At 45.6% G+C, this 12119-nt stretch overlaps 1 protein-coding gene across 3 annotated transcripts in view; it reads right to left on the bottom strand.

Moving 5' to 3' along the window:
- LOC126522826 (uncharacterized) overlaps positions 1 to 12119 on the bottom strand; it is a 307678-nt gene that overhangs the window by 185387 nt on the left and 110172 nt on the right. For 2 of the 3 annotated variants that reach the window (XM_050171653.3, XM_050171654.3), the window contains exons 2-4: positions 11527 to 11661; positions 7642 to 7704; positions 5501 to 5613 (exon numbers count right to left, since the gene is read on the bottom strand). In XM_050171653.3, coding sequence (XP_050027610.1) covers positions 5501 to 5613; positions 7642 to 7704; positions 11527 to 11661 — 311 coding nt within the window. The remainder of the gene's footprint in view (positions 1 to 5500; positions 5614 to 7641; positions 7705 to 11526; positions 11662 to 12119) is intronic. The other variant, XM_050171655.3, reaches the window with a different exon arrangement.

Here is a 12119-nt window from a genome sequence, read left to right as displayed (position 1 = left end):
CGTCTGCATTTGCGGCTTCATTTAGTAATCCACCGCTTCCTTCCGCACACAAAGCAGGCAGCTGACATACACTTTCGCTGTGGTTCATCACCACGCTTGTTAAACAACGAGTTGTCTCGCAAAAAGTCGGAATCAGCGAAAGCGCGCCGCTAATTAACACCGTCGAACAGAACTCTTCCGTTCTTTTGTCATAATGCAGGCGACCGGATACAATAAACAAGCCAACCATACGGCCTTTCCTGCAGGCCGATAAACGAAGGAAGGAGGCGGATAGAAATGCTTGCGTGTGCGCACGTCACGAGGGTATAGCGCGGCCTCCTTCGAAGATAAATACAGAATGATAGATAGAGAAACAGATAGATACACACAGAGAGAGAGAGAGAGTAGTGGTGAAGAAGGGATTCTCAGCCCCCACATAGCCGCTTCGCACACGCAGCCCGAGAGGTCCCCAGGCAGCGTTCAAGCGTGCCGATCGGGAGCATCCAGCGGATCACGTTCGTGCCTAATCGCAAACGCCGAGTAAACAAAGCGACGCTGCTGCCACCCGCCCGCCCGCCGCTGCTGATGCCAGGGGTCAAACGGACGACGAATCCAGCAGAAGCAGCAGGCAGCGCAGTAATTAACAGGCCGATGGGGGCGAAACTCGAACAAGAGCGCTGAGACGTAGGAGGAGACGCGGTATACGTACAAGTATACGGGGAGACTAACTGGCGCGACCGGACGGAGACGGGACTGTGTGCTACACGAGAAGGAGAAAGGAAGAGGGGGAAGGGGGGTCGGCACGCGCGTAGGCTCGACGTGATTCATTAATTCGGGCCCACTCCATTAGTGCCTCTTCCTGGGAGCGCCTTTATAAGCGGGGCGTATACGTCTCAATGAGAGCCAACGAGACGTAGCGGCCACGTGAGACGAAGAGACAAAAACAGGAAAACGATAAGCGTGGTATAGAGTCTGCAGCGAGGCCTAATATAGCACGGCTCGACTTCGGCCCTCCCTGCTTGGTTCGGCAATGGGATCGGCGGAACAAGCGACGCCAAGCAACAGCGGTTGCCCGGGAGACCAAATAGCCCCATCACGAGGCCAATGGGCAGAGACCGAAGGACGCGCTTCGGCGCCTCGATACCCTCTTCGTAGCACAGGGTTTCTTTTTTTTTCTTTCTTTTCGCTTATTCCTTTTCTCTCGCCGACGGCACGCTGATCTGACACTGCTCGGCTGCGACCTTAAATAGCCAAGAAGGCGAGTTGGCGACAGCGGGTCCACTTATATATCGCTGTTGCCGGGGCGCGGCAACAGCGATAGCTGGGCGCTCCTGTACGATAAACTGTTTGGATTCCTCGACGAAGTCGATCAGAATCAAACTTCTCGGTTATTGTCATCGATGTCGATGCGCAGTAAACTTATGAAGGAACTTTTCAATGCAGATCGACCTCAACGAGGATAACAAGTGTCATACTGGCGGCTATAGCTGTGTAACGGTTTCCGACGAAATGTTGAATGCAAATATGCTTCAACGAATTCAACAGTCTCCAGTTAGTGCAATACCAAAAGTCCAAGAAGAAACATTTACGCAGAAACGCCTCTGGGAAGTTGTCTAAGTATGGGTAAGCATTGTGCCACTTGCTCATCTCAAAGCAGCCCGGTGTCATTATCAATGTTACGAAACTTGATCTGACCATTACAAACCCTTAGCAATTCTTATTGGCTGTTACCAACCTTATCGGAATCTATCTGAGCCTTATCAACCCTTATCGGTCGTGTCAATCCTTATCGCAATCGATCCGATCTTCATCAACCCTTATCTGTCCTGATCAACCTTGTATGACATGATCCGACCCTTATGAGCTCTTATGGGACTTGATCCGACCCTTATCAGTGCTTATTAACCTTATCAGAATTGCTCCGGCCAATATAAGCCCTTATCGCTCTATAGCACTTTATCATTCCTCTGGGAAGTTGTCTAAGTATGGGTAAGCATTGTGCCACTTGCTTATCTCAAAGCAGCCCGGTGTCATTATCAATGTTACGAAACTTGATCTGACCATTACAAAACCCTTAGCAATTCTTATTGGCTGTTACCAACCTTATCGGAATCGATCTGAGCCTTATCAACCCTTATCGGTCCGGTCAATCCTTATCGCAATCGATACGATCTTCATCAACCCTTATTAGTCCTCATCAACCTTATATGACATGATCCGACCCTTGTCAACTCTTATGGGACTTGATCCGACCCTTATCAACCCTTATCAGTGCTTATTAACCTTATCAGAATTACTCCGACCAATATAAGCCCTTATTGCTCTTTAGCACTTTATCATTCCGCGTGGAACCATTCTTAACCGAGATGAGACCCATATGATCCCTCATCACTCCTTACCAACTCAGTGACTGCTTATCTGTCTGCAGTGTGCTGCGCGACGTGAAGCGCATGAGGCCTCAGAGATTGGTGGCATTTCGGTCTGTGAAGGAACGCCCCAACGAAAAGCAACTCCCGCGACGAGCGAAACGCATCGAGAATGTGGCGTGTGGCATTACATTTTCGCAAAACCAGAATTTTCCCGATTCCTACAATGCTCCAAGTTGGCTCTACATGTGGTCCTAGAGATGGCTTATTTTTATTCCACCATCACCAAATCATACAACAAGGCCTTCGTGGGAAGTGTTCGCCCTTGACACTTGTTTTGTACCGCCGGTAAAACACACGCATATGGTTCAGTTACATTTCGCCTTCTGCGAGCATGGCTATTTATCTCGCTTGCATGGAACTTGGTTTTCTTGAGTCATTTTTACGAAAAACATGAAAAGAAGAAATTGCTGAAAAGTCTTTTCAGCCTTTATGCATGAGCTTGAATTTGAGCTCCTGGAAGGTACGCTGACGACATTGCAAACGTGAAATGCGACTCGCAAAAGTTTGGCGCAGTGCGCTATAGAGGCGCCCGCGTTCGGTCACGTGTTTGGTCAAAACCGTGCCTTGCCTTCTGAGAAGGCGACCCGTCAAACATTTGATCGATGAACACTGCCACGCTTCTGCGAAAGTTATTATTGAAATGTATTCGAACGGCGCATTAGTAATTGACACCGAGTGATATTGCGTCACAATTCCAATACTACTTCTACTCGGTGCTCTACAGTGATGTTTCCATGGGGACCAGGATACCAAGCTTCAACAGTACTTCGCCTCTATAATAACTCCTCTAACTGACGAAGACTGTTCAATCAGTGGTCCGATTACTGAACAGGAGGTAGAGGTTGCCATTGATCATGTTAATCCTGTCAAAAACTCCCGGTCCTGAAGGCATTTCCTATTAATTTTATAAAACCTTTAAATCCATCTTTATGCCTGTTATACTGAAGATATCTTTGATGAGTTTTGAATTAGAGAATTTACCACGGTCTTTCACAAAAGGCCACACAGTGTTAATACCTAAATGTACCGACAGAGACAAATTGCACTCTGCTGAGGTTTATCGACAGATTATACTGTCAAACGTTGACTACAAAATTTTTGCAATACTTTTGCCAAATCGCTTGCAGGTAGCGATTTCAATCCTTATTGGTCCTCATCAAACATGTGGTATCAAAGGCTGTTGTACGTCGCTCGTACGATTCTTGAGTACTGTTCCACTTCTTATGAGCAACTTGCTATGATTCAGATTGGCCTCGCAAAAGCATTTGATCGGGTCCGGCATTCCTTTCTATTTTCTCTCTTAGCACATGCCAATGTTGGATCCACAGTGATTAATGCCGTTCGACTTTGTTATAGTCATTGTACAACTCGCTTCGTCGTCAATGGTAGCCTCTAATCCCGTCCACATCCGTTCTTCCCTGAAACAATGATGTACTATGTCCCCCGCTCCTCTTCGCCCTTCACATAGAACCGCTCTGTTTGAGCATTTTGAATTGCAGCAACGTTCGTGGTTTTAATATTCTTGGTAATGAGGTAAAGCTGTTAGCCTACGCTGATGATATCGCATTCTTCTGCAACGACAAGCCCAGCACCGATCAAATTATTTTTATCATAGAAGACTTTGGTACTGTCTCCGGCGCGCAAATGAATAGCTCTAAGAGCTCAGGGCCATGCTTTGGATCTCTGGCCGTTACATCATCCCATTATGCTGGCATTGAATGGTCTTGTGTGTCACCTAAATATCGGGCAGTTCCACTGCATGCCTGCAAGTCAAGCGCGTGCTAATGGAGAGAGCGCGTTCCAGCCCTCGAGCGCTACACAAATACCTTTGTTCCGCACCGTCTTTCAATATATGGCAGAGCAGAAGCCCGCAACATGTTTTTTGGCAACCAATGTGTTCTATGTCTTTCAGGTTCCTCATTGCGCAATGCTTTACATTCAACGTTTTTACAGGATTTTCTCAACATTTACATGGTCTTCTAATTTTGAACCTATGAGACGCAACAAATTTTTTTTTTTCGACCAGTGGGTGCTGGAGGGTTAGGTTTGGTGCATTTGTATATTCGACAGATAGTCTCACGCTTTCTCTTTTTTCTTTTTCGGAATAGCTCTCATACGGTATTACGAGCCTTCTTGCAGGTGAGCCTGGTTTATGTCCTGCCAGAATTGGTAGTGTCTCCAGATTTTCTTTTTAGACCTCGTTCACGGGGGTTCATGCGTCAGATTTATTCTCCTATTGCGTTTCTTTCTGTTCGTTTCTCTTAATATTATTTACTCCCAGTGTCACGAAACATTTTTTGACGAAAATTTAATATTGATGTTGTTCCCGGGGCCGTTTTATCGGTCAGTATCCATCAGATTACCACGACATAATGTACTGGCAAGAGTGCGCAAAATGCCAGTTCCCCGTACTACATTCATTTTTTTTTTTTTTTTACAAATTACGCACTGGAACCTTGCCAGTTATAACAAGGCTTCGGAAAAAGAATATAAACGTTTCATCAATCAATTAACTGTCGCCTTTGTGACGTCACTGAATATAATGAAGACAGTCTTGTTGATTGTAAGGATACCTTTAGGAAAATATCGCAAATACATTTGTCGAATCTAATACGACACGAATAACCGACGATACTCGATTCGTAGTGCGGAATGTTGGCCATTCGCACACCCCCATTCTTTTTCGTTTCTTTTATTACTTTTATTATTTTATTACTTTTTTCACAACAATATTGCAGGGCAGGTGTTCTGTATAACCATCCCCAGGTGCAAGGAGGATCCCTTGCGACAAAGTTTTTACAACATTCAGAGCAACATTCATTTGGGCTACATGGTGCATGCTTGAACTGAACAGCGCCAACTGGGACAATCACGAGCGGGAGAACGACACAGGACAAGCACCTGTCCTTTGTCGTTCTCCCGCTCGTGACTGTCCCAGTTGGCGCTGTTCTTTCCTCGTTCTTTTACACAAGTAACGCCATCTATAATGTACGATGACTGCACAGGGCGCTCAAAAAATGAATTCCTGGGTGCGACGCTTTATACGGTTCACGGTTGAGCAAGAACAAGAACAAAGAGCGGGCGGGACTCACCGCTGCGGAGATCCCGTGCTCTCCACGAAGGGCCCCAGGCGGACACCGTAGACGCCGTAGGGGTCCACCACGCCGCCGCACTCATCTTCGGGGTCGTTGACGCAGCTTGAAGGCTGCACCAGATGCGTTTCCCGACGCAAGAACCCCATCCCCACCACCGGTTATCACACCACCTCGAGGTGCCGAGATATATACAGCCGACTGTGTCATCTATAGTGAGCGGCGTTAACGAAAACTAGAAGCGATCAACTGTGGGCGAACGAGGAAAGGCCTCAGCCTGAACACAATGTTTCGACGAAGAGCGAGAGAGAGAGCGAACAAACGTTTAATAATCCGAATCAGTGAGAAAGAGTTCTTTCTTCGCCCAAGGCGCAGAGGCTTTTTTTTTTCCTCAAAGGCGTTAGGTAGCCATGGCCGCTAGGATTAAGTTTTCATTAAGACTCGTCCTCTGCATAGCTACTCCTCGGACCGATTGGGAAAAAAAAATACGCTTGAGTATTTAGATTTAGGTGCACGTTAGAGAATCCCAGGTGGGTCAAACCTAATCCGGGGTCCCCCACTATACGTCGTGCCTCACAATCAGATCGTGGTTTTGGCACGTAAAACCTCGGAATTTGTCGTTATTTCTTTTTTTTAATTTTTAGTTAGGGTTTTAGGTAGCCGTGCATATAGGTAGCCCCAACAAGTCTTCATCAAGTCCGCCGAAAAGTCGGACAAGTTCGGCGAAAATTTTTTAAAACTACATTATGGGGTGCTACGTGTCAAAAACCACGATTAGATTATGAGGCACGCCGCATCGGGGAGGCGGGGTGGCAGCGGAGGGAGGACTCCGGAAGGTCGGCATTCGATCCCACGACCTCGTGCTTATGTTCATAGCAGCGTAACACCATAGCCACTCAGCTACCACGGCGGGTTCGGCGAAAAAATTGTACAGGTTCTTTGGAAAGTGAGAGTAGCGATCGGTAGGTCTTGGTAGCGACACTGTGTCGCTATGTATTGATTCAATGCTTCACGCATTACTGTCGACTGTCATCGCGAGGTCGGTTCTGTCGATTTTTCTTTTTTCAACGAACTTGTTGAAGGTCTGTACGGGCTATCTAGCCGTAACAAGTCTTCGACAAGTTCTCTGTATGATGAAGCCTGAGTGTGAGGGCTATACCAAGCCCTGCCCTGAGTCTTCCAGATGCAGAGTCATGTTAATGAGGAGTACGTATAGTCCTGGCGAATATTAGTCCGTACTCAAAGAATCCGAACTATGACGAACTTTGACGAAGTATGCCGAACTTTAACGTTAGCACCAGGTTGAGGCTTTCGTTCATTGCCCACTGTTGACCACTTAGTTGACCACTCCATCATCCGGCGAACACTCTGTCTTGTCCGAATGAGTCAGACTAGGACATCGAGAATACGACCCTCAATTGAGGCCTATTAGCGTAACGCTGACCCAGCGGCGAAAACATTCCGAGGTCACTGAAACACGCCCTTTGAAAGAGTACCTATATTAAAGAACTCGGGTATCTGAAATATATACACTGCGTCCTTAGATGAAGGCGATTGCCGATGTATACAGCAGAGGTAAACTGTTGCGGAACCATAATCTCAAGAGCAACTCAGAATGAACAACGGACAGTGCTTTAAGTTGAATTCATTTTGTATATCTGTTGTTAATATTCCACACTGAGGGATCAGCTGCATAAGATACACTAATACAGTACATAAACTACGACCGGAAACAAACCCGAAGCTCGATTAGATGCAACGATTTCGATGGCTCTTTGGGACTTGGTAACACGTTTTCTTTTGTTTTCTTTTTTTCTCACCTCTGATCTTTCTCTTCCCCCCCCCTCTTTTTTTTTTTTTGAAGGTTCCTCGGAAGATTTCCTTGGATTCTTTGTCGAATGTAGAAGCGGTGTGACAGCGACGAAGGCACATGTATTTTGCTACAGACAATGCTTGTGAAGACATGCTGCCAAGCATATCCGCGGCTGGCTATACGCAGTCAGTTTTCTTTAACTTAACTATATCTCCATCGCATCCTTCGATTCTCCCTCAGCCACACCTCGCTAACGTTTCTATGCTAACGTTTCTACAGCTACGAACTACAACTACAAAACAAAACAACAAAAAAAGAAGGGCGTTACCATGTATTTGCCAGGTCTGTAATACCGAGGCGCCCTATAGCCCAAATTATTGGTAATATCGTCCTGGAACAAAGAAAGGCAGAAAGAAAACAGCGAAAAACCAAATATCAAAACAAGGAAAAAAATGAAAGAAAGTATATGCGGCGTCAATAGTTAGCAATCTCGTCAGGTCTGTTCCTTTAATTAAGGTAATAAGGAAGTAAGAAACTAAAAAAGGCTAAGAAACTTATATCGACAGCACGTGCCGGCCGTCGGGTAAAATTTTTTTCCCTTCTAAATCCGCGACATCTTGATAACAATCGATCATTCATACAAACAGTGGCACGCACACCATCCAGTTTATAACGACAAAGCATTAGAATGAAGCGAAAAACACCGGGACGTATGCAAAGATAAAACTAACCCGCTGCTTCCGGACAACGTGCAGCGTTTTAAATAACAGCTTCCCTTCCATGAAACAAGTTCCGGCTCGCGAATTTCGCAAAGCTTGTTTTGGTTACGCGTAGAACAACAAAACCAGAAAAAATTTAATCGCTGTAAAACGATTAACCGACCATCATCCACGCTAACTGGACGAGTTTTCAATTAGTGGAAGAACGGGAGAAAACTCTAGTTAAGCCATTTGTATGACCATAATGGTGACCGGCTTGTCGAGGGGGAAGAAAAAGAAAGCGTTTGTTCGAAAAACATTCCTTCCTTCGCAGAAGCTTTTTAAAAAAGTGTGAAATATTAAATAGCGCTTTCTTGACTGTCTTTTTTTATGTATAAGGCCGTGAAGAACGCGCAAAATGAACACGTCGTACCACACAACGTGGCAGAATAAGCTCTCCTCTCTTTCGGCGATTCTCAGTTTTCAGAGAGCACGCTAGTGATCGCGGAAATAAAGGGATGCTTTCGAAGGAGGAGCTATCGACCACCAGTTAAAAAAAAATTTTTTTTTTAATGAATTCTCAATGACTCCTGCTGATTCAGTTCGCGGCAATAAACGATCATAGCAGAGCTTTAAAATTCCGCTAGAAGGTATCGACGATTATTGTAAAATACAGCGTTGGTTTCTTTAAAATGTACTTGAATTCCGCTGAGGGGCATCTTATTATTATTATTATTATTATTATTATTATTATTATTATTATTATTATTATTATTATTATTGAAATGCCACGTAGCTGCACATAACCGAGGCAATGCTGTTTTCCGTCGTTTGGAGATACTCAGATTAATTTTTTTTTTGCATTCCGCGTGATTACATATTTAGTCTAATTAATACATCAACTTTTCAAATATGTTGATTAGATGAGAAAGTGTCATTGAAAGAATTCTATGCAAACATGGAAAACTCCCGATACAGCTTTCTGTTGCACAATATGCGCGCTACATAAAAGTGTTTTTTTCCGGAACGTGAAAGAAGCCCGCGAATACACGCAAAATTGCCGCGCGACTGACCGCTCGAGGCACTCGTGTGTTTTCGCGAGCTTCTTTCACGCTCGGAAAAAACACTTATACGTAGCACGCATATTGTGCAACAGAAAGCTGTATCGGGAGCTTTGTTTATGTTCCTCTACAACTTTCCGGTTGACATGCACTAGTGCCGACGATCGGGCGAGGCGGTAATGCAACCTAAAACTGCTACAGCGCGACAAGGAAAGGAACTAACAAGCCGAGCCGGCCAGAAGAAGAAACAGAACGTAGCCGGCCAGAAGAAGCAACACAGCGACGGCAACGTTCTGTTTCTTCTTCTGGCCGGCTCGGCTTGTTTCTTTTCTTCCCCTGCTGCGCTGTACGAGTTTTAGAATTTCCGACACACTTTTCATCTAATTATAATATTTGAGAAGTTTATTAAGTAAGACGAATTACGTAATTAGGCGGAATGCAAAAAAATAATTAATCTGAGTATCGCGAAGTGACTGCAAACGTTACCTTGGTTCTGTAAAGCTACGTGGCATTTTCGTATCTTTAAATCTTGGTGCATTACAGTTGGGAAACCCTGTATAAGCCTAGTTGTCAAGGTGCATGTACCACATCTCTTAGTATTTAGTCCACATATTGGAGGACTGAAGCATCGCGATGAGGCTAACGCTTACAAAAACACTATCCCGCATGATACACACAGCAAGCAAAGGTAAACAATTCTGGGCTCTTACGTGCCAAAACTGCGATCTTTTTGGCTCTTACGTGGCCAAAACTCCGGATTAATTTTGAGCACCTGGGTGTCTTTAACGTGCACCCAAGTACACAGGCGTTCTTGCGTTTCATCCCCAGCGAGATCCGGCCGCCGAGGCCGGGATTCGATCCCGCGACCTCGAGCGAAGCCTAGCAATGTCATTGTCAGGGGTCCACAACGGAGAGTATGCAATTAGATAAACAAGCTGTATTTTTTCTTTGTAGAAAAAATAAATCCTTATTAAATTAGTTCGCGAGAGATAGGGCAATATAGTCACGCCGGCTGGGTTGCTGGAAGAAGCGGACGGTTAATTGCACGCCATATCGCAGTGGGATGGTGCCTGCTTACAACTTCCACCCCGTAAAGCCTTGTACTTATTAACTTTAGGTAACATGTTCCAATTGAGCAGTCGCAGCCGAGAATTGACGAACTCGTATATTTCATGCAGCAGAAACGCTGTGCGTTCCTTAACGCTACAGTTTCGAGGAGTACATACTCAAATTCTGTGGCTATAGGTCCGCCGATTTTTCCAAATGACACTTCTCAGCACCATGATAAAACGCAGCGTGGCAAACGCCACTAAAAAAATCTTTCACTCTTCTCCGCCAGTCCCTAAGACTCCTCTGTGTACTCTGCTGTGACAGCGACCGGCTGTGTTCTTTCTTTCTTTCCTATTCTTTTTTTTAAATTTCGCGAGGATATACTGCTAAGGCACATGGGAATTAAAAAAAATAAAAAAAAGCTTGTAACGACAGTGTCTCTAACGCGGTACAGAGCCCTTGCCTCTCCGTACCATACCATACGACCTAAAGGCACCCAGAGCGCTGGCATCTTGCGGTCTACGGGCCAGCGAGATTTAGGATGTGGTAGCGACGTCTGCCGCCTCAGAATCTCGCGCGCCGATTTGCAGTTTTGACCGTAACACGAACCACTGACGCGACAGCTGTCAAACTATGATGGTCAGATAAACCTTAGACTTGTTCGCACGGCGGTTGTTGGAGTAAACATTCGCAGAGTTCGAGCGAGCAAGCTCGCTGCGTTTCATTACCTTCATTACCTTTCTTTTGGGAAAGTGCACCCGGGACTCCGTTCCTTCCATCCGTTCTGCGCCTTTTGCGACATTCTCAGGTATGCAGTAGACGCTGTCTTAAATAAAATAATAAATGAAAGAGTGCCACCTATTTTTTGCAATTATCAAAAACCGCACCTGCTCTCGTTGTCGCTGTTCGAACTTGTTTATTTTAACAGATTTTCCACCCTTGTTAAACATAAGAGGCCGAAACAAAACCTCCAATTAGCGAAGAGCGTGATAAAACAGCGCGACATTAAGAATCAAAGCGAACAGAGCAGCAAAGTGTTGGTTTAGGATAGCTGCTAACTCGTGGTAACAGATTAACGGCGCAAACAATTCAGAGCCACAAAGAAAAACAACTCCTCCTGTCTTTTTTTTTTTGTCCTTGTATTTTGCTTAGCCTGGTAATCTGTTACCAAATTAAACAAGTCGCCGGCCTGCAAGTGTATCCATAACTGAGCCGTACAAGCCCGCTCTTTATACACCCCGCGAAGTACTTTACCGATCAGCAAAAACAACTGATCACTGTCTAGAGAAAAAACAATGCGACAAGGGGAAGGGGGGGGAGGGGGTGCTAGTAAAAAGATGTGCGTAGAGGACCCCGAGCCGCGCCGCCAGAGCGCTGGTTTAGAGACGAGCGGAAGTGGCGTACCGGAAGCTGAGCAAAGTCGGCAGCCACTCGTCGCTTCCGGAGTTCTTCGAGTCTCTCGAGAACGTCCTGAAAGTGCGTCCGCAGCTCTTCCGCGTAGCGCCTCGCGAGGCCGTCCAGGTCTCCCCGACTGCCATCCTGCAAAGGCGAAAAAAGAAAAAAAAAACGAACAGAGATACGAAAGGAAATTAGTTTCGTGAGACACGACTCTTCAGTTAGGTAAAGGAAACAACGACAACGAACAAATAAAATAAAGCTGCCAAATATAAGCGCTAAATTACTGAGCCATCGTCTCCGAAACACGACCCTTGGTTCAGAGAAAACGAAGCCTTCGGCCAAATGCACCCGATCACTGTGCAGATCAGTAAATGAAAACATCAAATCAGACTTCTCCCCAGCAGCACAGAGAAGACAGCTAACGTAGGCCAACGTCCAGCCAACGACGAGTCAACGACGAGCCAACGTCGAGCCAACATGAGCTCATAATCGAGAAAAAATATAGGCAGCACAATTGGGCTCAGTTACGGTGCTACTTGGGCAGGTCGATACATTGCCTCTTCGCTATTTTTCTTTTTCGGAACAATGTCTGTTCATAT

This window comes from Dermacentor andersoni, chromosome 6 (assembly GCF_023375885.2).
Source record: "Dermacentor andersoni chromosome 6, qqDerAnde1_hic_scaffold, whole genome shotgun sequence".
Lineage (NCBI taxonomy): Eukaryota > Metazoa > Arthropoda > Arachnida > Ixodida > Ixodidae > Dermacentor > Dermacentor andersoni.
This window is presented reverse-complemented; position numbering and strand designations above follow the sequence as displayed.